The sequence below is a fragment of the Pavona decussata genome, unplaced genomic scaffold, assembly GCF_977016875.1.
Source record: "Pavona decussata unplaced genomic scaffold, jaPavDecu1.1 SCAFFOLD_113, whole genome shotgun sequence".
Taxonomy (NCBI): domain Eukaryota; kingdom Metazoa; phylum Cnidaria; class Anthozoa; order Scleractinia; family Agariciidae; genus Pavona; species Pavona decussata.
This window is the reverse complement of record NW_028145527.1, coordinates 37522-60771: the sequence shown is the minus strand read 5'-3', so window position 1 is coordinate 60771 and position 23250 is coordinate 37522. Positions and strand designations below refer to the sequence as shown.

At 38.0% G+C, this 23250-nt stretch overlaps 1 protein-coding gene across 3 annotated transcripts; it reads right to left on the bottom strand.

Annotated features, from left to right (window-relative positions):
* Positions 1 to 161: 161 nt before the first annotated feature.
* Positions 162 to 21540, bottom strand: LOC146470559 (prostasin-like). 3 transcript variants are annotated; one of them, XM_085121880.1, is made up of 9 exons: positions 21380 to 21540; positions 20446 to 20482; positions 9167 to 9283; positions 7183 to 7455; positions 6257 to 6484; positions 5827 to 6033; positions 5253 to 5414; positions 4300 to 4501; positions 162 to 3644 (listed from the first exon to the last, which is right to left on the bottom strand). In XM_085121880.1, exons 1-9 carry the CDS (start codon positions 21434 to 21436, stop codon positions 3404 to 3406), a joined length of 1524 nt encoding a protein of 507 aa, XP_084978006.1. In that variant the 5' UTR covers positions 21437 to 21540; the 3' UTR covers positions 162 to 3403. The 3 variants fall into 3 exon arrangements, with proteins under 3 accessions (XP_084978006.1, XP_084978007.1, XP_084978009.1); XM_085121881.1 differs by having other exon boundaries at positions 5827 to 6018; positions 21380 to 21538; XM_085121883.1 differs by lacking the exon at positions 21380 to 21540 and adding an exon at positions 20577 to 20795.
* Positions 21541 to 23250: the final 1710 nt, after the last annotated feature.

Genomic DNA, 23250 nt, shown 5'->3' with positions numbered 1-23250 from the left:
TCGAATCCCGTTCAATTCTGACAGTTTTTCAGGCTTCCTTTTGACAGCTGCGAAACGGTTTGTACAACTTTTCCCAGCTGAAGTATTTTAAGTCACTGTTCAAACCTAACACACTACAGCAGAAGACACTTCCCCTTCAACAGAGATTAAAGAACGCAAAATTGTTAGAGAATGCATGTTACGCTTGATTTTATTATGTTATCATTTCAACTTATGCATGATAATCCATGAATTTCTTGGCGTTCTGACTACAGATAAGGGTCTGAAAGTCGATGCTCAGTCGCCAAAAGTAAGATATTTTGTAGCGCGTTTACTGAGCCAATTCAAAAACCGTGAACACTTAAGTTTGACTTTGAAATAATGGCATAGACAAATTAAATAGGTCAAGTGTTTATTTTTTTGGTCAGTCAAAAGAAGCCAAGTGTTTTTGCGGTCAACCGTCTGTTGTAGCTTTTCATGTGACCTCATCACGCATGCGTTTGGCCGCTTCGCTCGTTGAAGCCAAATCAATGTGTTTACGGTTTCATCATCAGCACAGTAACGCATGCATTCAGCCAACTAACAGCTTGAATATATATTGTACATCTTTCATCGTAAGTATTCTTCGTCAAACATACCTCATTACAATGTATTAATTGTTGAAGAAAATCAACGATACAATAGCCGCGTTATGTCAGCATTTTCATCCCAGCTTAACAGTTAATTGATTAGTGGATACGCGTCGGTATCTATTTATTGGATAAAGTAACACAATATGGTATACCGTAGTTAAGTACAATCGAACCTCTGCTTTTAGACACTTTCCGCATGTGAACACCCATTCTCCTGGTCCCAGTTAAATACAAACTTCTCACCTCCCGTATGTCCAGAAATGCACGCTAATGAGATTCATAAACCGTATGATAGACATCACAAGGTGTCCCCTAACCTTAATTCTTACTAAAACACAAATAATTCTGTCAAACGTAAAGTCATATGAAAACGACAGAAAGGTCTGTTTTATGTGAAGTACCCAAATTCATGGCTAGGTGCATACACCTCCCACAATCGGACATACATCTCTCTTAAGCGAGCACTTAGTCGTGCTTTCAGCTACGTACGAGCACTATATTTCTGGCTTTCCATCAATAAAGAGAGCTCTACAACAAATATTTTATTGAGTATGGTGCCATGGGTGTCCACGCAAGGGAAGTGTCACTATGTCAAGATATGGTAACTTATCAACTCTGAATTAACAAAAAGCCAAAAGTTTATACTTACGGACTTAGCACAATAGTTTGTTATTTACTCAATTTTATATCAGTTGTAAAATCTAGCACTGACAAAGACGTTTGACTAAGAATAAAGTCCAGCCAAATATAATCAAGTAGAAAGCGTTAATCTGCGCAACTATTTGCAAAAATATATGATATAAATGAATGATTGATGGCATTTATTAATATGTAATCAATAAGGAACAGTGAAGAGTTCCAAAGCTTTATAAGAACAAGCCAATCTTTCCTCTACCATCGTTACTAAAAGCTGCTGTTCATTTCAGACCAGGTAAATGGTGCCAAAGCATAAATGAGGTAAGTTCAGTCTGATTTGAAAAAGTATGATAAAAAATGATTTAGACTTAACAAGGAACGCGATGTCAAGATCATGCTCTCAGTTTTTTTTGTCAAGTAAACCGCTAACAAAAAGAAGTGCTACGTGGGCTCAACGCCTAGAGTCAGCCGACGTTTTGTGTCAATGGAGTTTTCTCACTGGACTAAAAAAACACTGGATTGATTTGGTTTGATTTCATTTGTGGCTATATCCAAAACGATTTTCACAGTTTTAATGTTGATAAATTTGTTTTCAGTAGATACACCTTTGTTTTAAATCAGACTTTGTGACTCCTTTAAACTTGCGGCAGAACCAGCTGGTCTTCGGATGAAAGATCATATATGCGAGAGCAAACAGGTTTGTTTAGATTAATAAATCATGCATGAAATCATATAACAACGTATAAAATGAAAAGTTATGAACATATAAATTGATTATTATGGAAGCCGCAATCGAATTAAGGGCGATTTCAAAATTCCAGACCTGGCCGGCAGAAGCGATTGGCAACTTGGCCTTGCATCGTGTGGTAAGAAAGAATATCTAATACTCTTGTCTTTTGAGCTCCTCTATTAAAGGAAGCCTCCGTCGTTTGTGCAGGAATAGAAGACTTGTCTAATGGTGGCTGTCGCCCCAATGGGAAATAGAAGACCATTTTAGTCTGTGTGACAGAAACTGAGTGGTCCAGCCGGCCAGACCTGGACAGTGGCGTACTAAGACTACACATCCCGATATTTGATATCAAATTACCTTACAAGCACTAACTTTTCTCAGTTATGCCAGCTTAGCCCTAAAGAGCCATTTTCATTCTTGATTATCAAGCATTCTATAGATATCAACGTATTTTGTATTTACAGATTGTATCTTCTTTAAATGCAAAAATCACGACCTTTTAGGCCATGATGTTGTAGTGAATACCCTTCACGGCACAAGAAAACTCTTTCTTCTGTTCTCGTCGAGTGGCGACTGATGAAGGGGGATTGCTCGCAAACGCTCTTTCAGGCGATTCTGTTACAAAAGAATCTTTCTCGTGTCATTCAGTGCAGTTCTAACTTTTGTATCTTTGAATGAAATCCTTCAGACTGAGAAGTTGACAGCTTTCGAGTAGTACTTTACTCTGGTGTGTGGTATTAATTTTTGTGTGTGTGTGCTGGTTGGTGATTCTAACATTTGAGTGTGCGGATGAAATCCTAAAGTGTGACCATTCAAATGAAAGCAACTGAGCAGTACTTCACCGTGGTAATGTTTATTATGCTGTACAAGATGGCTCCAACTTTTGAGTCTGTAAAGTTTGTTTGTTTTCCCTTCGTTCTGATAGAGTACATTTAATTATGTATTAAACTCCTACACTGGCTAGCTGTAAAAAGGATTAAAACCCGTTGAAATAGTAAGGGTAAATACAAGACGCCAAATGACCAAAAGGTGTTTATAGACCAAAACAGGACGAGAGATAGAAAAATCATCTTTGGATCACTGTCGGGCGAAAAGTAAGAAATATACGAGGTTTTTAAAATGAATCATCTAAACAACATGGTTTGAAACGGTAGAAAAATGCAAACTAAATTTCATGTGAAGAAGTGTATCATGGTCGAAAATTATAAAAGATTCCAAACGTTGTAACATGGGTTTTAATATAAAGTTTAAGAAGATTTTATGAGACCAGAACAGGGTCTGAGATGTAAGGAAATTCTTCCTAGTATCCGAGAAGATCGTCATGGAACGGATTTCCTTCTTACGTTCACCTCAGAGCTCGTAATTAATCGCGGAAAAGAGCGATAGCTAGCCCCCTTAAATACTTTTACCAGTGCTCTCTGACACTTTATCTATCTATTTTCATGGTTTGTCTCATCCACTGAGTGTACTCGTAAACATTCGTGTATACACCATATTTGTGTGGTAAAGCACATTTTTCCCCCCAACTCACAATACCGGCAAGAATCCACCGACCATCGGGAACAGGGCAGGCCAGCGGTCCTCCACTGTCATAATAGCATGCGTCAGTGCCTCCTTCCTTGAAGCCGGCACAAAGGAAATGTGGTCCAATTGTTCCGTTGTACGAGCTACGAAAAGTAGAAAAACGCGGTTTAATTTACACCATGGATTCCCTGCACTTATATTCTCATTACTGCTAGAGCTGCGGGCAATAAGACCAAGAACTTGCAGGGACGTTTTGCTGTCCCAACTCTTTTCAGTTGCATTCAATCAGCTAGGCGTTATTGGTGTTTCACATAAACTGACCAGGCCCCAGTTGTTCAAAGGGCGGATAATTTTATCCACTGGATAGTTCGCTATCCAGCAGATAAAATGTGTGCAAGATTTTCCGGATAGTCCTATAACTTGTGAATAGATTAGAACCATATGTCAATTTAAGAATGGGATTGTGTGGAAAACTTGCCAAAAGCATTAGTTGGAGTATATTCGCCCCGCTGGATAGCGAGTTATCCAGTGGATAAAGCTATCCGCTCTTTGAACAACTGGGACCAGAACTATATTGAAGCCCCGCTTACTCTTAAGTATAACAGACTTTGGCAAAGTCTACGTCAGGTTAAAGACATATATTGCTGAACAACTTAGTAAACCAAGTTTGTTATCCTGGATTGCAAGAGGACTTTGCTTATTTTTAATAGCCTTTTCTATTTTAGAAGTCAAACGCTAGTTATTTTGGTCAGCAAGGTGAAGCAAATAGTAATGTCTTACTCATTTACAATCACTGACCTCTCAGAGTTGCAGACTGGCTTAGATACTAAATCTATCCCAGCTTCTCTCAATACTTGAGATGAATTCCCTTTCCATGACGTGTGACCCCACCCGGTAACACGGCAGCGTTTCCCGGGGCTGAAGTAGGAGAAACTGTCTGGCACGCAGATCTGGTTGATATGGCGTCCAAACTGTACTGGACTGGACAGACGCACTAGAGCTGATTGGGATATATGTAAATGTAGATAAGAACGGTGAGAACGCGGCGTACACACGGAGTCGTTTCCAATTGGTCTTCATTCCACAGTATTTTGCACAATCAATATTTTGGTCATTAAAGGAAGACCTTGAAGTTATGATTACAGTCTGATTATTAATTAATACACCAGAAACACATGGATACAACCAGAGACCGCTCCATAACTTATGATCATAGGATGACTCTGTCACGACTTATTAACTTTCCATTCATATATAAACTTATGTGCACGAACATGAAGAAGACAATGCCAACGGTTCAACCAGTCCTTGCCCCAGGACAAAATCATCTGAGATGAGACAATTTTCTCTCTTCCCGGCCTGCCAACAGGTTTTTATAAGTTATTCAAACACCCTTGTTGGGGTTCCTCTTGCAGAAGACCAGGCATGGCACAGTTGACACCATATGCGGATTGAGTGTTGTTTGTTTTTGTACCGCCTCCGAGGTTGTCTCTCGGAGTTTTCCTTTTTTTTTTTTCATTCAAAACAACCAATACTTCTAAATTCCAATTCAACCAGGAAACAGAATGAAGAGCTACGCTGTGGATATGTCAGTGTAAATTCCTATTATTTATTTATCTATTTTTGTCTTGACACCTTTTTTGGACAGAGGAGGGAGGAAAAAGCTGGTGGTCCAAGCCAACATTGTAAGGCGTCAAAGCCAACGGGAAGAGCCTTACTTATTGCTTGATAACAAGATGAAGTCATCATACCTATGTCATTGTCTCCGGGATGTGAAGTGTTACTTGGTCGGTAATTCGGGTGAATGATTATTTGTCTGACTCCAAGCTTTTTCTCTCTTCCCTCGTTTGTCCTAAATGAATGTTCTCCAATCCGAACATCCCAATCTGCCGGATTCTTCGAAGTGGTGTCACCTGGGAAGAGTACAAATCATTTAATTTCGAACTGTCCCAATTGTAATTAAATAGAGGAAAGAAAACGCGAATGCATCTATTTTCGAACAGATAATTGGCCCGAACTACTTTCGTTGTGTCCATAGGGTCCGACGGTAAACGGTTTTCAACAATGGCTTGAATACGTCCTGTCAGAAATTCCATTCAAGAAGATGAACAAGAAGTCTGTAGTAGTCTTTTAATCTTAAGCCCTTGACCGGTCACTTGGAGATGAATTCCCTTTAGGTTTTGAAATTTGAGCCGTACTCAACAACGACAATCTTTCTGAGCCAATCTAGTTTCTTGTCCAAGTTAGTATACACAAGATACACTATTGCGACGTCTAAGTTCAAACTGGTTGCTACAAATTAAACGTAATTTTTTATTGGCTTACTGAAGCAATGTGCAGCAGTGATGACCCAAGAAGATTTAATAATGGATCCTCCGCAGCTGAGTTTTGTTTGGTTGAAGAAAAGAGCAACCATCCACGGCCATGAATTAGGTACACTCTCACGGCCACCCACAATTCTGCGTGATCTCCGTATGCTGGGGTACAACAGGGAGCGCCGTCCACAGTCACTTGAAACTAAAGAAATCATTCCTAAGATCAGAGACTAAGTCAGTAATGCCACCATTTAATTTCCTTTATCACTGCTAAACTTATGTTTTTTTATTCCTCCTCCTAGCAGGTCAAGAATAGTGTGGGGTATCCAGAACGCGCACAAAGGGCGCGATCTCCCAGTTCTCTCGAACATCCCCGAAGTCGGAACCCCACATCAACTCTTGTCCATGCTAATTGGTGGGGAAACAGGAATGCTACTAACCCGTTCTGCAGCTGGGCCTACTGTGCCTCACTCTTGTTCCTGGTATCTGCTTTCCCTCGCGATCCACGCACCAGCAGTACTTGGTTCTTCTGTGGCATTGTGTTGCTTTAAACTCGCCGTTTGCTTTACACCTGGGCACGAAAGCGCCTGAGCGTGTTTTCCTTTTCTGAAGTCTGCGTTCACGCGCTCTTTCACAACGCGTCTTTCCTCTTGGCTCCGTTGTTTCGTCTATGGAAAGAACAGCAAACAACTCAGTTACCGAGTAATAACCACAACCAGCTATTTAGACCAGGCATTTTTTCGTCTTCTTGGGGCACGAGGAAGTATTACTCCTCATCTTCATAGCTCCAAGAGTGTTGAAGATTTGATAGTGACAGTCTTTTAAGTTAACGTCTTAAAAGAGGTTTTAAACTGCATTCAAAAGTTTTTATTTTATCGTCCGCAGTTTAAACAGACAATGCTACGTGACGTGGAACTCAGGTCATGATTTTCCAACGCCGCCCAGTTTGAATCCGTCATTTCGTATTTCTTGATCTTTCAATAGCAACAGGAAACCATCAAAATTGATCAAAAGATAATAAAAACTATTAAAACAACACTAAATGGTTTTAGAAAATAAATTGAATTAAATGCCGTTAAGGAAAACCTAAAGCTGCAGATCTATAGCAGTTATTGGGCTTTAAGTTTGTGGATGACATCCTACGGTGTGTAAAAAGAAGAGGTCATCTTTATATAAACAGGGTAACCCAATCTACAGCAAAGCTACTGCTTTCAATAGTGGCCTTATAGAGTACAAACGATAACGCGAAGGGTACTAATTGTGCGGTAGTTTTTTTTTTTTTTTTTGTGGTACTTCTCAAGATTATACGATGAAAGCAGTCAGGTGAAATCTCCTTTACATTACTGGTGTTTTACAGCTTGCGTACCTATTTCCTCATCATCCAGGGTAGACTGTTGCTTGATTCTCTTTTCCTTTTCCTTTCCAACCCCCGATGGTTGTTGAGGGTGAGGTTTGGAGTTGAACGTAATGTCATAGTCCTCAATCTTTCTGCCATTCCTGTCCACTTTCCAGCATTTTAACTTTGGAGTCATTGTGCACTGGATTACACTGAAGCTTCCGTCCGACTTGCAAATGGGACTGAAAGGTCTTCTCAGTAACGACGCCTCAATTTGTTGCAGCTGACATGAGGTGTAATTAACTAGCATGGAGACCAAAGATTAAAATTGGTATACCTTAAAATTTCAAATATAACCCATTCCAAGCCCCACAAAATTACGTTCTCCAGATTATGAGCCCAGGGATCATCAGGGTTTGGTGGGTCAAGCTGTTTTTAACTTGTTCATTTAAAACAGTTTCCGTAATGAATTGTTTAACGTAGTCTTCTGGGGGAAAGGGGAGCTCTAAAAAATTCATCATCATCATCATCATCATCATCATCATCATCATCATCATTTATTTGCCTTACTAAAAAAAAGGAATCATTCAATTTACAAGTCAAGGTAATGGAAAGGAGACCTCAGGAAACCACCAGGCTTATAAGAGAGGCCACATCGGCTAGGAAACTTGGAGTTAAAATGTCGTTAAGTCTACAGACTAAATTATCTGTAGCAATATTGGAAACATTTCATTAGTAACCAAGACGGCTAGAAAATAATTTAGTTCTTGATGTAAAAGATTGTTTTGGCAGTGACTGGCAGTCGCGTAGAAAGGCCATCTTCTATCGATATTAAGTGTCTGAAGTTGTGAGAGTTTTAACAACTTACGAATCTAAATTGACAATATAAAAGAAATTCCGATATAGGGAAGAAATTGATGGATGAAGAGAAACGCGTATACCCCTACGCGTGTCCTATTCCATAGGCAAACCGTCTCGAGCTATTTTGGATTAACTGCAGCCAGCAAGTTAGAGTCTGTCCCGACGTTTCCACGTTCTCCCCTTTCGCCCTAGGAATAACTGGGAATAGCGTATCGCCGTTTGACGTTATTTGTTTGACACTTCAGTTGATTTCGTCCCATTGGTGACCTACAGTGCAAGTCACATAAGATGGGACAGATCACGCCACCCTGTCCTCTCAATGTTGGTTCACAAGATTGACTAGAAGAATTGCGAAAAACAACATTGAGAGGGGATAGAGGAGCAGGAGAGGGAGATTTTCGGCTTGGTTGTGAAGTGTCACACTCAACTAAACTTGTCAAGCACTGTAGAAGCAATCCATGTATGAACAAGTTATTCAAATACAAATTCAGTTAAGAAAAGACAATACATAATTCCTATGACACTGGCCGTTTTATGGCCACCTAGTTACCTTGCTGTCTGTGGGTTTCTCCAAAAATAGCTTAAAGACGGATTGTCTAGTATGGAATAGGACATGTATGTGGATGCACTCTCTTATCCTTGACACCTCTTGATAGGACTTCTTAAATACCACACATCTCCTAAGATAAATCTTAGGAAGCTCACGACTTAAGATAATTATCATCTTGCCCAGGGGGAGCTATTTAGGGACAATGATACAAACAAGACAGAAACAAACATTTCAAAGAGAACACAACAAGGTTAAGAATCAAAGATTGCAGGAGGTAGACCAGCTGGTTAGTTACAAGCGTGGCTGACGATTTGAACTCGGGATCATCGATCGAGAAACGTCAACTCGACTTGAACCCATTCACTCGGTGTGGTTGGGGCGTTTAAACTGTTTTGACTTAAGCCGTTTTGACTAAAGATGCTTTCATCAGTTATTCCTATCCCGGGAATCTCCAGTGGCCAAATTGCAGCTGCAGTTCAAAACCATTTGAATGCAGTCACACTACCCTTTTATTTCTCCACGGGTAAAATAAATTTCATTCAAAAGTTCCGGACTTGGTGTCCTTAAAACAAGTGATTATGTATTGATTATGTAAGTCCTCACCACATGTTTGCCAGCAGCCAGCTTTGCAACAGTATTGCCATTTTTCACAATGTGAATCCAACAAACAGTCGATTTTGCATCTGCCCTCCAATGGATGTACCGAGGCTGGACAGTGATCTGTGAAATAAAAGACGTTTAATCAGAACGATAGATACAGCTTCCTACTGAATGTACTCAAAAGACGTACGTACTTTATATACCAAAGACTTCTTTCAGACTAGCATAAAAGCAAAACTACCACACTTTGAGACTTAATCGAAAATTTATCTAGAGACAAGTTAATTTGAGCTATCATTCATTCCTCGTTAAATTTGACGTTACCATTGCAACCATATGTTGACAGGCAATTTCTCACATTATTTGAATTGTCCTTTATAACTTGTGAATGAATTGACGAGTTTTTGAAGTAGGCTTGGATGGTACTTAACCCCTCGCTCGATCGGTTGTTAAGATAATACCTTTTTATGTTACATATTAAATTAAGCGCTGGATAGTCTATAGACTTAATTTATTTTCGGTCTGTGCCACATTGTTTTAGTAAAGTTAAACGTAAGTTACAGCTCAGACATCCTCGTTTAAGTGACTCATTTTTACACACAATCTTTGACGACTTTATGGCAATTTAACCACGATTTAACTTATGCATCAATACTCCTTTTCATTCACTAGTTGGCTCCTGAGATTTTTGGATCAGTTTTGTGTTTATATTGATTTGCGTTACTGGTTTGCTAAGTTACGGTGATTGATTTTGAAAAATCAAGAAATTCAAGATGGCAGATACAAGACGGCCATCGTTTTGAAAACGTTGTTCATACGTCCTCGTGACGTCACCCCGTGTTGAATACGTCAATATAGCTTGAGCTTTAAGGGAAGAGGAAAGGAAAACCCTAGCTCACAGGAGTGGAGAGAAATATTTAAAAGTTTTTGTGGAAGCTCTTTCAGAATGCGTAACTAAATATCTCATCATGCATCTACTTAAAACAATATTTGGCACCAGCTTTGTAACATGAAAAATGCCAAAATCTGAAAACTGAAAACATGCTATTTTAGTTAATGACGTGTTCTATATTGTTGCAAAGTTTCAGTTCATTTGCTTTAATTGAAAACTGTTTCAGCATCATGCCGCTTTTTTACTTTTTTTGCCCAACGCGGAGACCGTAATCTCGTATGTTTCAGAAATAGCCTAAATTGAACAAATAATATATCAAACGACGCTCAAATTAAACAAACAAATAGTCGTCATAGGAATAACGAAAAATAGATAGCTTACATAGTATTTGTAAATATTGATTTCATAGCAACAGAGTAAATTATTTTAATAAATAGTCGAAAAAATAGCAGACTGATAATAAATCGAAAATAAATCACGGCATTTTTCAATTACAAATCATATTTTGAGATGACATTTGGATACGTAGAAACAAGTTGTTCAAGCTAAACAATGTCATTTATTTACAATTTTAGTAACTAATAATAACAATCGCTTTTATGTGGCGCGCATTTAACTAATAGAGCAATTAATAGTTTCAAGCAAATAACACCACGTGAAAATAGTCTGATAGTTCTCATTTCAACTTGTGAAAATGAGAGATTTTAAACAATAACAAAAGCGACTTTCTTTGAGATGTGGGTGTTTTGCCAACTATGAAGCGAACTTCCAATAAAAATTTTAAAATTCTTGCCTTAATCTTTTCAGGTTTTGATATCTGAACTATGACAGTCATCTCGATGTTGGTCTCTTGACGTAAATGATACGCAAATCAACATATTATTAATAACTATTTTTAACCAGGTATATGTGTATTTTTTTAATTGCCATGAGGTATGTCTGAAAATACGTGTTATTACTTTGTTTACGAAGTAAGGTAGGAGACTGTGAAGTGAAGCGTTGAGCCAGACCACAATGATTCATCCAGTTTCAAATTCTTGGCGAAAGCAGAAAACTTGAAAACGATCAGTGTTACAAGTTCGCATATATCGAACTAACAACTGTTCCTAAATGATATTTCTTTGACAATGATAACAAATAAACAAGACAGGAAAGGAAACAAGGCTATTTTTAAAAACGTTTAGTTTCGAGGAGCACGAATAACTTTTTCGTGTTTGCAGTATTTCTTCCATCATTTTGACTTCCAGGAATTTGAGAAAGGGGCCTTATATTGTATGCATACCAAGACCAAAAAATTCAAACAACAATAAACACGGAATAAAAAAACATAATAGAGAGGGAAGCTGTTAATTCTAAGTCGAAATCCCTGACTTTTTTGTGTGTGTGATCGATTTTTCGCGTCGCGGCTCTCAAACTTTGTGAAGGCTATAAATCTCCGTTGTGTCCAGTAGCCCCATGATAAAATTTGCAAGTACAATTTCCGTAAAAAAGGAATGCGACGAGTTTCAGTAAAAAAAAAAAAAATTTTGAGTGACTCAGCGTTTTTAGTTACAATATTATGTCGCTGACGTGGATATCTGTTTCTTTCTTCATTGAAAACAATAAATACAAATATACCTGTTTAAACACAGTTGTTACTAATACGTCCTAGGACCACAAACTTCCGCAAATCATACTGCATGACCGATTCAGCTAGAGGGAGTCTGCTCATGACATTCTTGGTTATTTTAAATTAGGTTTATCTGTGACACATGAGGTTTTACACGTAACATTTAGAGGGTTAACATTGAGCTGAAATGGGTAAAATATATTAAGTGTTTAAGCCATGGGATTATAAATTTAAGACCCAAAAGAACTTACTAAAACCCAGGAGAAATTTCCTTTCACATTTGGCCTGATTTTGGTGATCTTAAAACAAAACATCCCAAATAAACGTACACAAAACTATAACAGCTAGCTAACCGATGTTTTTCTTAATACCTAAAAAATTCGGAACATTTTAAACGATCATTGCCAATTTAACATTGACGCATCACCTACGGCAAGGAAGATACTTTGACAATATTCTCCACTGTCTGGAGTCAGTCACTAATGTATCATTTATCTTCTTGAGTTGAATTGGGCACTTGAACCTTGACAGTTCGCAAACTAATCACTTATCCAAACACCAGAACTCGACAATTAACTTTCACGTCGCTTTTTCTGGCTTTTCCACTCTGTTACTGATACGTAAGTGTCTTTAGAAAAACAAACCGATGGTCCTTGACGAGTTTGTGCAATCACAGACGTCTCTGGTGTGAGAGTAGAAAGTTTGATGTGCTGTGATCGTTAAGATCCATAGTACTTCTGTGTTCTTTTCAAGTTACAAGCTATGCAAGACAATTGAAGCAAGAACCATAACGTGACGGTCATCAACGTTTCATCCGTAAAAAATGCACCTTTTACAGGTGTTTAATGCATGAAGGAGAGCGCCATATTGGCAGATCAAAGGAATTCTTTGAAGCGTGCCATAGACGGACCTCACGAATAATGTCGACGCAGCTGTGAAGAACTTGCCATCCTTTGATCTAAACCTCAATTTAATCCATCGTGGTCTTGTCTTTGACGTTCTTTTAGTATCCACTACTCCGAGACTAGTTTTCATAGATCTAAGAGTGTGCTTTCCTTTCCTATTTCAGATGCTTCTTTGAGGAACAAACATCCTAAAATAACATGCATGAAATACCACTGGAATGTATTTCTGTCCATAGCTTTCATTTGGACGATTACAGCAATTTTAGGTACACGCGTAGAACAGCATATAACAAGGTCTCAAGGGTAGCATTGCTCAGTAACTTTCATTTGAGTGGTCGCGTTTAGGGTTTTGTCATCGGAGTCAATAGTTAGAACCACAGGAAGCGTTCATTTGAATGGTTACTCTTTAGGATTTTATCAACAATACACCAATACACAGTAAAATTTGGAAGGTTACTCTTCAACTTTTCATCCGCAGAATCAAAAACTCGAGCTTGGCAAAACCTGGTTCATGTGACTAGATTTCGTAACGAAAATGAGTAGCTTAGATGATAGCGCCACTCTTCGAGACCCAGTCCCTGAAACCCATTCCGCGGACTTGTCCCCTGGTGTTTGCCGACCTTAATCTAAAGAATGACAAAGATCACGACAATGAAGGTTCTACTAAAAAGTTGCCTCAATAAATCTTTCCCTATTTCAGTCATTTTTGTTCCATTATTTTTTCCACTTTTTAACGGTAAATTAAACTTTTGATTTTATCTATAAAGGCAACACCTGTGAGCATTCATTCAATTCTGTTGTGGTGAAGAGGTGGGATTTAAATCAAGTCATCTACCAAATAGGGCAACTTAAGGATTTCCATCAAACTTTGCTTAATAATAATTCATTTAATGGTAATGTATTTATATACCGCACATATCACATTGTCACATGGTGGTTTACAGTTCTTCTGTGGGGTGAGATCGGACGTCAGCATGTAAATAAAATATCTAAAATATCTGGCGGTAACCAAAGATGGGCAGTATAAATAATTGCAAGAATTTGAGTGGTTTGTTTTTCCGAATTTTTAACTCATAGCTGAGTAATAAAAGAATGTCAGTAAAATGGAGTCATTAATTATAAACCAGGCAGACCTAGACATAGCAGACGTCATTGAAGCATATGTAAATGCCGCTGATAATTGTCATTACTGACCAAAAATGTCCAACAACGTAACACTTTCTATATAAACATTGCAGCTGTTATCATTGGAACAAGCTAAAATAAGCTTAATTTCTTCCAAGATGCTTTTTTTAAATCTTGTTTATAGCTTTTTATAATAGTAATAGGATTGAGTGGAGTCCAATTCGGTCTGTAATCATCCAGAACAGCAGTAGGGAGTGATTCGGCCTAAACTTGGCCTTACGATAGGATGGGAAAACATTACACCATGTAACAAAGGAACTGATTTTAAGCACCAATACTAACTCGGCTTGGTCTAAACTTGGCATCTACGAGATAAACTTGGCCTTTAATATGTATATTTATATTTACAATCGTAAATATGAGTCAGATCCAAAACTTATAACGATGTCACGAAAACATGAAGTAACTTTGAAAGAAGAAACAACCTAAACTCTAAATCTCCAGCTGAATATGAAAACATGCAGGAATCAGCATAGACTATTGATGCTGAAGTTCTTGTTCTAGTTGCCGAGAGAGTGACCCCTTGCATGTAGATCTGAGAATCGTTGTGGTTTTGTTCTTGTAACACACAGACAAAATACTGACTAAACGTCTTTTATTTGGAATATTTACTATTTCGCGTTCGAAGAAATAGTCAACAGGATCGATAATATTATTTTCTGGCTAGCTTTTCGTTTGTGATTAATTTCTCCCAATGAGCTCGCCTTTCTTAGCCAGATTTCGACCTGGAGTTTGCGGAATATGCGCCAGGTATTCTTCCATTCCTGGATAACGGGCAGACATAACTCACAAAAAGGCTCGCCGAATTCAGGACATAAGAGTGAAATAATGTCATATTTTTATTATTATTACTGAGCAGATTAAAGAATATAATACTAACAAAATGTTCTAGTGACCAAATATATATATGCAGCTTAAAAACTATCTGCCAAAGTTCGGTAGACCCTTGACATTCAACGGCAGGAAGTGTCTGCATGTTTGGAAAGTTATGCTCAGATATTGACATTAAACTATGCCTAATTATAATTAAGCTAGAGTTTTCAGTTTAATAGCAAAATGTCGCTTTGTACGTTGGTTCGAAAATTCTGTCACTTTCAAAAAGTGTTCACTGCAGTTTATGATAAGGAAACGAACAAATAGAGCTGATTCCCCGAAACAGTATAGGATAAAAAAAAAACCAGAAACAGAAAGCAGAATTTCCAAAACAAAAAAGCAAATACGAACTGAGCTATTCTGTGTAGGACATCAAAAATGCCGAACATAGAGGTGATACAAACGTCTTTGAACATCCGCACATTTTGCGGTACAAGTATCCGCTCACTTGTTAGTTGTACTAGCAACTTCGTTTCAAAGTGTGAAGTGTCTTTGAGTACATGAAAGCGTGCCGTCAGTCCGGATATACTCAAGTTTGTCTCAATATTTGTTGGAAATCTGAGAAACAATATGGGAAAATTTATAACAAAACAGAAAAGACTTGAAACGACAGAAACGCCGGAAAATGCTTGGTTGGCTCGTCTAAAATAACGAGTACATATGTAAAGATTATAAGCAAAGGAGAAAATAAAAACACATAAACTTTGAGCATCCCTCTGTCCACTCGTTTGTAAATCTTATCTTAAAATTGTCGCCTCGGCTTTTATTGTTTTGCTTGGCGGTTTACCGAAGAAATCAAAACCACATCACAATATTTGGTATAAGAGAAAAATTTCGGTGTTTTGCCCGTAAGTTATGGATCGTACAATTTTAAGAGATTTGTCATAGAAAAGTTTACTCTGGAAAGCGCCGCCATGTTGGCGAAATCTGATTAGGTAGTTTTGTGTTGAATAATATAGTATGAATAAGGTCAGTATTCCAGGACATTCGAGTGTTTTATTTTTTAGGCTATGCAAAAATGCTATTCACCACACAAATTTAAGAGATTTGCATGGGAAAAAGTGATTGTGGCTCCTGAACATTCTTGAAGAGAATAAGTCACTGTATCAGAGATATTCAATAGTTCCTTTTGGTGTATCAGTCTGTTTGCAAGGCATAAATCGTCACAGAAATTCGGATTTAATTGTGATGTAAAACTGGCGTTTTTTTGGTGTAACGTCACCCTTTAACTTTAGTAACATGGGAAAATTAAATCAAAATATTGTTAAGAGAGCAAAAAAGGGCCACGCAATATCCTCGGAAAGTGAAGAGCCGCTCTGAAATTCGGGAGATGGTATACTTTTCTTTAAAATTTTCTGTAACTAAAAGATTGAGTCAAAGAATCCAAAAAGATCTACTATGTTAGCGCACACAAATATCCTGTAGTTTTAAAAGCCCAAGAGCGATCTTGGGAAACAAAAGAAAAAGTATTTGAGTTATTTTTCCAAAATGTTCTCGTTGAATGATACCCCTCAGGCCCTGACTGTATCTTCTCACTAAATCATAATGCAGCGCTGAAACTCCATATGTACAGTGATTTTCTGACGTCCTATTAAATAAAATCATTTCAGTAATGCCACTCCATTGTTATTCAAGCCTAAGTAAGGTTTATAATGAAATTTTCTTTGAGATTGAATGGCATAAAAGTCATACAGAGGGCAGATTACATTGCTGTATCTGACTTTAATCGACTGTGTTCCTACGAAACATAGTTACTGTTTGTGTGAAAATTCATTTTTCTGAGTCATGATGATAAATAGTGGCAAGTTTCCTTGTATCAATGTGTAGATTCTCCTCACTGTTTTCTATAGTTTTTTATAGTTCTGCTTGAAAGAATTTGTTTTAAAATCAAGACGTTTTATCTTTGATGATCATTTACTTTATTCCCTTTACCCAACATGATTGATGAAGTAGTGACGTTGTTAGATGAAAATAAATGCGTCACTTCTGGGGGTTTAAACAGTTAGGTCTATAGTTGGGGGAGAAAAACACTTGTTGATTCGTTTACTTATCTGCCGCGCACACGTTAAAATGACGAAACTAAAAAAGCTGCTACAAACAAAGAGTTGACCAGCTAGCCAGATCCCCGGAGGGTTGTTGGTGTAAGTAGCTTGTCTTTGCATTGTCATGTTGTTTTCTTAGACAAGTATTCCCTTTCTGCGTACCTTCGCTCTAGCTCTTCAGAATAAGTCAGAAGCTTTTATTCCTGCGGTCTTGTTTAGTACTGAGAAACTTGCATGTGCATGTGATGCGAATTGCGGTTTGTTTACTGACCACGTAACAGCATTAACTTGAACGAAATTCAAACGACCTTTCCAGAATCCTGAGTTGTATTGTTGTGAAAATTTTGGAAAATTGCTCAGGCGTCTTTTCGCGAGTGGCTATTGATGGCACGTGAGCAAATGCTCAAGTTATGTAAGAAGAAAAAAAGGGAAAACAACCTTTTTGACCCAAGTAATATATATCTAAGGTCAAGTTCATCGCTCCCGGCACTAAAGTCCTCCATATTCACATAGTTAAGAATTTATTCAGGGAAATAATTGGTGAATACGAACGTTGAACAGTCTAGCAGCGTTACATGTAATATTTGACTAGTGCAGAATATGCTAAACACTATCAAAACTTTTTTAGCTTTAATAGTGGTACTGTAGAATACTAAAACGGCCGGTGGCAACCATTAATGATGATACTGCGTGTTTGTTTTGTTTTCTTTTTTCTCGTATTGCTGCCAGTATTACTTGTCTTTTTCTTTGTCGTGCATTTTTTGTTACTTTAAAGTCGCTGATTCTTGTCGAGGAGGAATGGAAGTAATGGACTCTCCTAGCGCAGCGAGTGGCCACGTTCCTCGCGAGTATTTTACAGGCCGCTTGTGGTCGACTTATATGCTTAAGAAACAATTGGATTATCTTTTTATCGACTTCTTGCAAAAGCGAAAACATGTTTTCCGTCTTAAACGATCTAATTGGCTCCTTCGGCGTCCTGATTCCGAGAATAAGATAAAATGCCTGAAAATTGTTGTTAATATCCAAATTAAAGAAAGATTATAAATTATTGAAAAGTTCTCAAACAATCGGCAGATCATAGCAAGCACGTACGCTGTGTTGATTCAAACCTTCATCACAAAACCAGTTTGCTCCAATTAGACAGAAAGTTCCAGCTGAAATCAGTATCTTTTTCATTTTCCTGTGTTGAAGTAAGCTGTTGCACTAAGCAAACTTTCTGGCAACTTATCTCGCAATATTTTTCTGCGTCGTTTGTTACGGCACAAGTTGTACGAAGCGCTGCGAAGTGTAACATGTCCTGGAACAAAAATGTTTCGCAACGTTTTTATTGCAGGCAGCGTTGCACGAAGTAGCCACGACTGCGGTAAACAAACCATTTCGGGACATGTTCACTTCGGGGCATCTTGCACTCGATCTCGTGCAGTTGTGTCGCAACGAACTCGCAAAATGGCTTAACACTAGATCAAAGGAATGCAAAATTGTTTTAACATTATGTAGGCTGATAATTCGTTAATACCTTGATTAGCTTAAGTTTTGGCACGTTGTTGAGCTAGCTGAGAAAACAGAAAAAGGAACGCAAAAAATCATGGAAATGTCTGATTCAGTAATTAACTTCTGGAGCTTTCCTGTGACTTGTATATAATGAAAAGAGATAAGCCGTAACTTAATCATATCACTGGGATCGCATCTTATCTCGTTTTACTAATAAAATCATTTCCACAGGTAAAATTGGTTGCACATTTACACAAGAATAACATTTTAGTCGCAGGTAAACGTCTAAGATTTAAGTTCTATCTTTTTTGATTACTGGCGGGACACTAGAGTGTTATTTTACATTGGTGAACTACTGAAGTACAAAATCAATCGTGCTTTGAGCCAATTCATCTTTGCGGGTCTTTGCCGGGAAAGCCTGGAGAGTATTGTAGGATAGATAAAAATCTATATTGAAGTCTGCAACGAATAATCTCGTGGCTATAATACGCATAGTTGATAACGTATTCCATTCTCTTAACCTATTTCTTGGAGTTTCAATGATGTTGTAAAGAGAATTTAAGACTCTGGTCATGGTAAGAGCTAAGGGCTCTCCTGTGAATATAAGTATTAGGGTATTGGCCGACAATATAAGCGCATATCAGAGTAGAAAACAAATCAGTTTGCAGATTCGTGTAGTTTGTAAAAGAAAAATGAATGTGAAAGGTCTTTAACTCATAGAGTTATTAACGACTTGGCTATGTACGCGCGATAAGCGCAGAAAATACAAAACAGCTCGAAATACAAGCCGGTAGCATCTGCAAATATGTCCGCCTTTTAATTTCATATCGTCTCCAGATGAGAAGGAATTTGTTAATCCAAGTAGATTGAGATATTTCCGGTTTTTTAAAAGCGTGCCTCGTCTCACTTCGCTGGCTGCCAATCCTTGATACGAGGATTTAGTGTTTTTCATTATCAACTATATTGCGCGCTCCCGATTTACACAATTTGATAATCCTATACTTAAAAATTCAGACCTGCAATATACGGTGTAACGGCCGTAGAACCTATATCATTTCACTGGAATCATAAAAGGGTGTAATTACCAATTTCATCACAACAGTAATTTATTGTCTCGGCGAAAGTTGTTACGGGCAATATATGCGTCGATTTTAATTTAAAGCACACTGTTATGAAAAACGCGATCGATTTAAACGACGTTATAAAAAAGTTCCTTCTTTTAGCCTTACGACAAAGTTATTTTGATTCAATACTGACGCGACTCTTAAGTCGAAATATATAGATATCCATTTTCGATTTGCCTCGGACCAAAATTAAACCAAATCGTCTTGATATCTTAAGTTATTACTCGCGTGTGTGACTTGGAACATATTCCTAGGGAACGTTATCTAGCTTGAAAAATATGTGGTCATCGAAAACTAATTTTTCGCATCTTACAATTCTGATTTTTTCACTTCACCTTGAATCAACTCTTGAATCAACTAAGAGCTTACTTAATAAAACTTTTGCTCGCTCCAATTTTTCCCAAAGAATCTCTATCATTTTCCATCTGACTTGGGGAGGTTTCGTGCACTTACGAACGTTGAAATTAATGTATTGTTGAGCAAATTGCGTAAATGCGTAACAGCAAATGAAAGTATAAATTGATACATTCGTATGTCACCAACTATCTGAGCGCTGGAGAAAGAAAAAAAGTTATGACTTCCTGTAGATTAAGACAACTACTTAGGAAGATCGAATTAAATTCGAGGAGAGTGGCTTCATCCACTTGCAAGAAAAAGACGAACTACAAACGGAAACTTAACATAACTGTAGGGTGGCGATAAAACAATGCTTTTTACATTGCGTGGGAGGTTATTTTCATAACATTTCATTTTAAACGCGCGACAAGCACTAAGCATACTATTTAAAAGACGATGGTTATACATATATAACAGTAAGGTAAGAAAGTTCTGCCTTGAATGAGGTAATGATTCCTCTGGGCAATTAAAACGCAACAGTAAATAGCTGTTTGTAGCGATGATTCAACTCCTGGGTTCTTTTCTCCTGCAGTTTCCTCGTGTGTAGAATCAGTAAACGCATCAACAATGCAACAAGAAAATGATCCACGTTAGCTCACGCATCTGTTTGAAATCGTGCCATTAAATCAACCAGACCATAACATGGACGGACAATTTACTACACACATTGTTCTTCGAATACAAACTTTGCGCTTGGAGCCGCGCTATTCATTTTGATCGTATACGTGACTATACCTACGAGGTAAGAAAAAAATTGACACTTACCAACACTAGCAGCAAGGCCCGCAAACAGCAGTAGACTCTGTATCGAAACAGAATATTTCCGTTAGAACAATCAAAATGTCTTGTTTTACACTGATAAATCATATCTGGTGTTAAACTAAGGAGAATCGCACCTGGAGAGCAAGAAAGAGAGTTCCTCCGAACGCTCGCATTTTTGTAGTGTAAATTCTCCGTTGGTTTCGTCACAAATGATATTGTACTAGCGTTAACCGCTGTTAAGAAATCAGTCCCCGAATTCCCGTGAAGGATAGCACGAAAAATCCATTTGACAAACGCTCCAAAAACGGCTTACACACATCTTGGAGTGAAGGGAATACAAAGTATCTGGACTGCATATTTCTACGGTTATAAATAGCCGTTATGCCTGAATCTCTCGTCGACCAATGACATTTCAGATCGCAAGCGGAATAGAGCAGGTGCATTTTGATAGCTAGCTGATTGATTAATGCTCATCGAACATCTAATCTAGCTCTCCTGTAAATATTAATCACCATTAGACTGATGCAAATATTTTGCTAGGGAAATTCGTCATCGAAGTCCTCTTACGAATCTTCCAACAGGCTCTGGCGATGTTCAACTCGAATTGTCCCTTTCTACGAGTACGAACCACGAGGGGTAGTTTGTTCTATCGATTATAAACGAATGCATGTAAAAAAAACAGTTATTTTGAACTTGAGGCAATGAAAGGGCAGAAACCGGTGGTGTCCCGCCTTTGTAAGTCGAGAAGAGCTATTCAATGTTTCTTAATTTCTCAAGTGGTTTCAATAAAGTGCAATAAAACCGCATGTTTGCTATACTGAGTTGTCGATACAAATGTATACAACTGCAAATAAAGTGTTCCAATAAAGTCGTCTTAGTAAAGAATTTCATTAGAGCAGCACTAACGATAAAAACTTTTTTAGCTAAACATGCAAACCTGGTAAATGTGGTCAAACACGATGATATTTCGGAACATTAATTTTCCAATACCCATTGAATAACCATTAGTTCTCTTTTGGGTCGTCTAATGTGGCATCCAAGCGATCAAAACTGAGAGGTAGCCTCAAAAGTGAAACTAATTGCACACCGTTTGAAGTGAGTAGACGTTTGTGTGTAGTTTAAAGTTGTCCTAGATGGCATACATCCAATATATTTACATTTTTATTAACCGCTTCTCAGTCCGAAATAATGACTTATTTAGAAGCGGTTACATTCCCATTCCCCTGAATGCCTTCATTAGCTTAGGTTGCTCAAAGAAAAAAAATCACATTCATTTATAAAGTCTTGCCCCGGACAAATTTTCAGAGCATTTCAGGTATGTTGTGAAACCCCAGAACATTTTCCATTCATTTACACATTCCTGTTTAAACAAATGTTTACTCAAAATGACAACCTTCTCAGCTCTGAGAGAATTCTAAGTAAACTTCATTTAATTGAAAGTTCTGGTCCCTGGCAGCTTGCCTTGTGAACAACATATCATAAAAGAGGTCTAAGTATCTGCGTTTGTGGCCTCTCATATTTCAAAGTCTAAACGATCAGCGAAGAAAACTTCATCTTGACTTTACAAGTTGCTGTAAACCTATAAAGGCATAAGCCCATGTGAAAATTCCCCATCAGTTATTAAAGATTTAAATGTCTTACATGCAGTTGTGTAATAAAATGTCACCAGTTAAGTTCCTTTTATTTAATAATGCATTTTCGGGCTTATATGCTCACAAGTTGTGTGCCGGCTTTTTTAAAAGCATTTCAAGGCTAGACCACGATATTTGTACGAGCTCGTCAAGTTATGAAGTCAGTTTGTGTTGATACTGAAACCAAGGTTTCCTGTAATTAATTTATATGTTTTCTTTAGTGCTTTCTCGAGTACATCATGGAACATCACTCCACTAAATTAGCGTTAAACTTGTCTGTTTTTAGACCAGGCGTTCTGCCCGGTGGTGAGCTTACTCACGTCTTGCTTGTCATTTTAAAAAGCCCGATTTTTATACTGACTGGAATGCAGCCCACTTTCAGTCGACAGGCCCTTTCACGTCAATATTGCCGGCATTGTCAATAACATTAGAATCTACTGGATTTGTGATCTTTCAATTGAACGCTAGTGATCTGTTCTTTCAGTTGTGCTATTAAAAGAAAAAAAAAACGCTAAGGGAAAGAAACTTTATAAGTAAAAAGATGTCTAATTCAGTGCCTGAATTTAGACGTTTCGGAGGTTGACAAATTTCCTTCGTTTTGTTATGTATTGTGACCCAATCTTGAGGACTCACGCGACCACTTAGAACGTGCACTTAAACTCGTTATGACAGAGTCCAGAACCATTTTCTTCAAAGAATAAAAATACTTTGGCACACCGCTGGGTAGTACTGAAAGGGTTAAAGCTCGTCATGGAAACTGAACTTTGTATGCCTGGCAAAAGTTGATGATTTCCCAACGTATTGATTAATGTTTGGGAGAAATTACACTCTGTTCAAAAGGCCTCTGACCCGTCTCTAGTGCTCCTTGTCGTCATGTTCACTTGCCGAAACGTTGGATTATTTCTTATCAAAGAAAAGTGTGTTCGTCGACCAGGGGACAGTCAGTTGAGGTGCAGGAAATGGGGTTTGCCAACAACAACAACCAAAAAAAACGCTTTAATCGACCGAGATCCTGACTACAACTTTAACCATGTTCAGAGTGTTATGCTTTGACTTCTATACAGTAGTTTAAAGATCAAACTTAAATTGAAACCTCGATAAGTTCGAGATCTTGCCTTGCCTGCTTCGTGCGGGTGTTTTCGGGACAACCCGCCAAACAACTCTGCTTTGTAACCAT

Bases quoted from the DNA above. Each gene is read 5' to 3' on its own strand.
- LOC146470559 (XM_085121880.1), bottom strand. From the start codon at position 21,436: ATGGGTATTGGAAAATTAATGTTCCGAAATATCATCGTGTTTGACCAC. The intron at 5,415-5,826 runs GTAAGCCAATAA...TACTCTTCCCAG, and splicing joins CACTGCTGCACATTGCTTCA to GTGACACCACTTCGAAGAAT. The intron at 3,645-4,299 runs GTCAGTGATTGT...TACTTTTCGTAG, and splicing joins CCAGTCTGCAACTCTGAGAG to CTCGTACAACGGAACAATTG.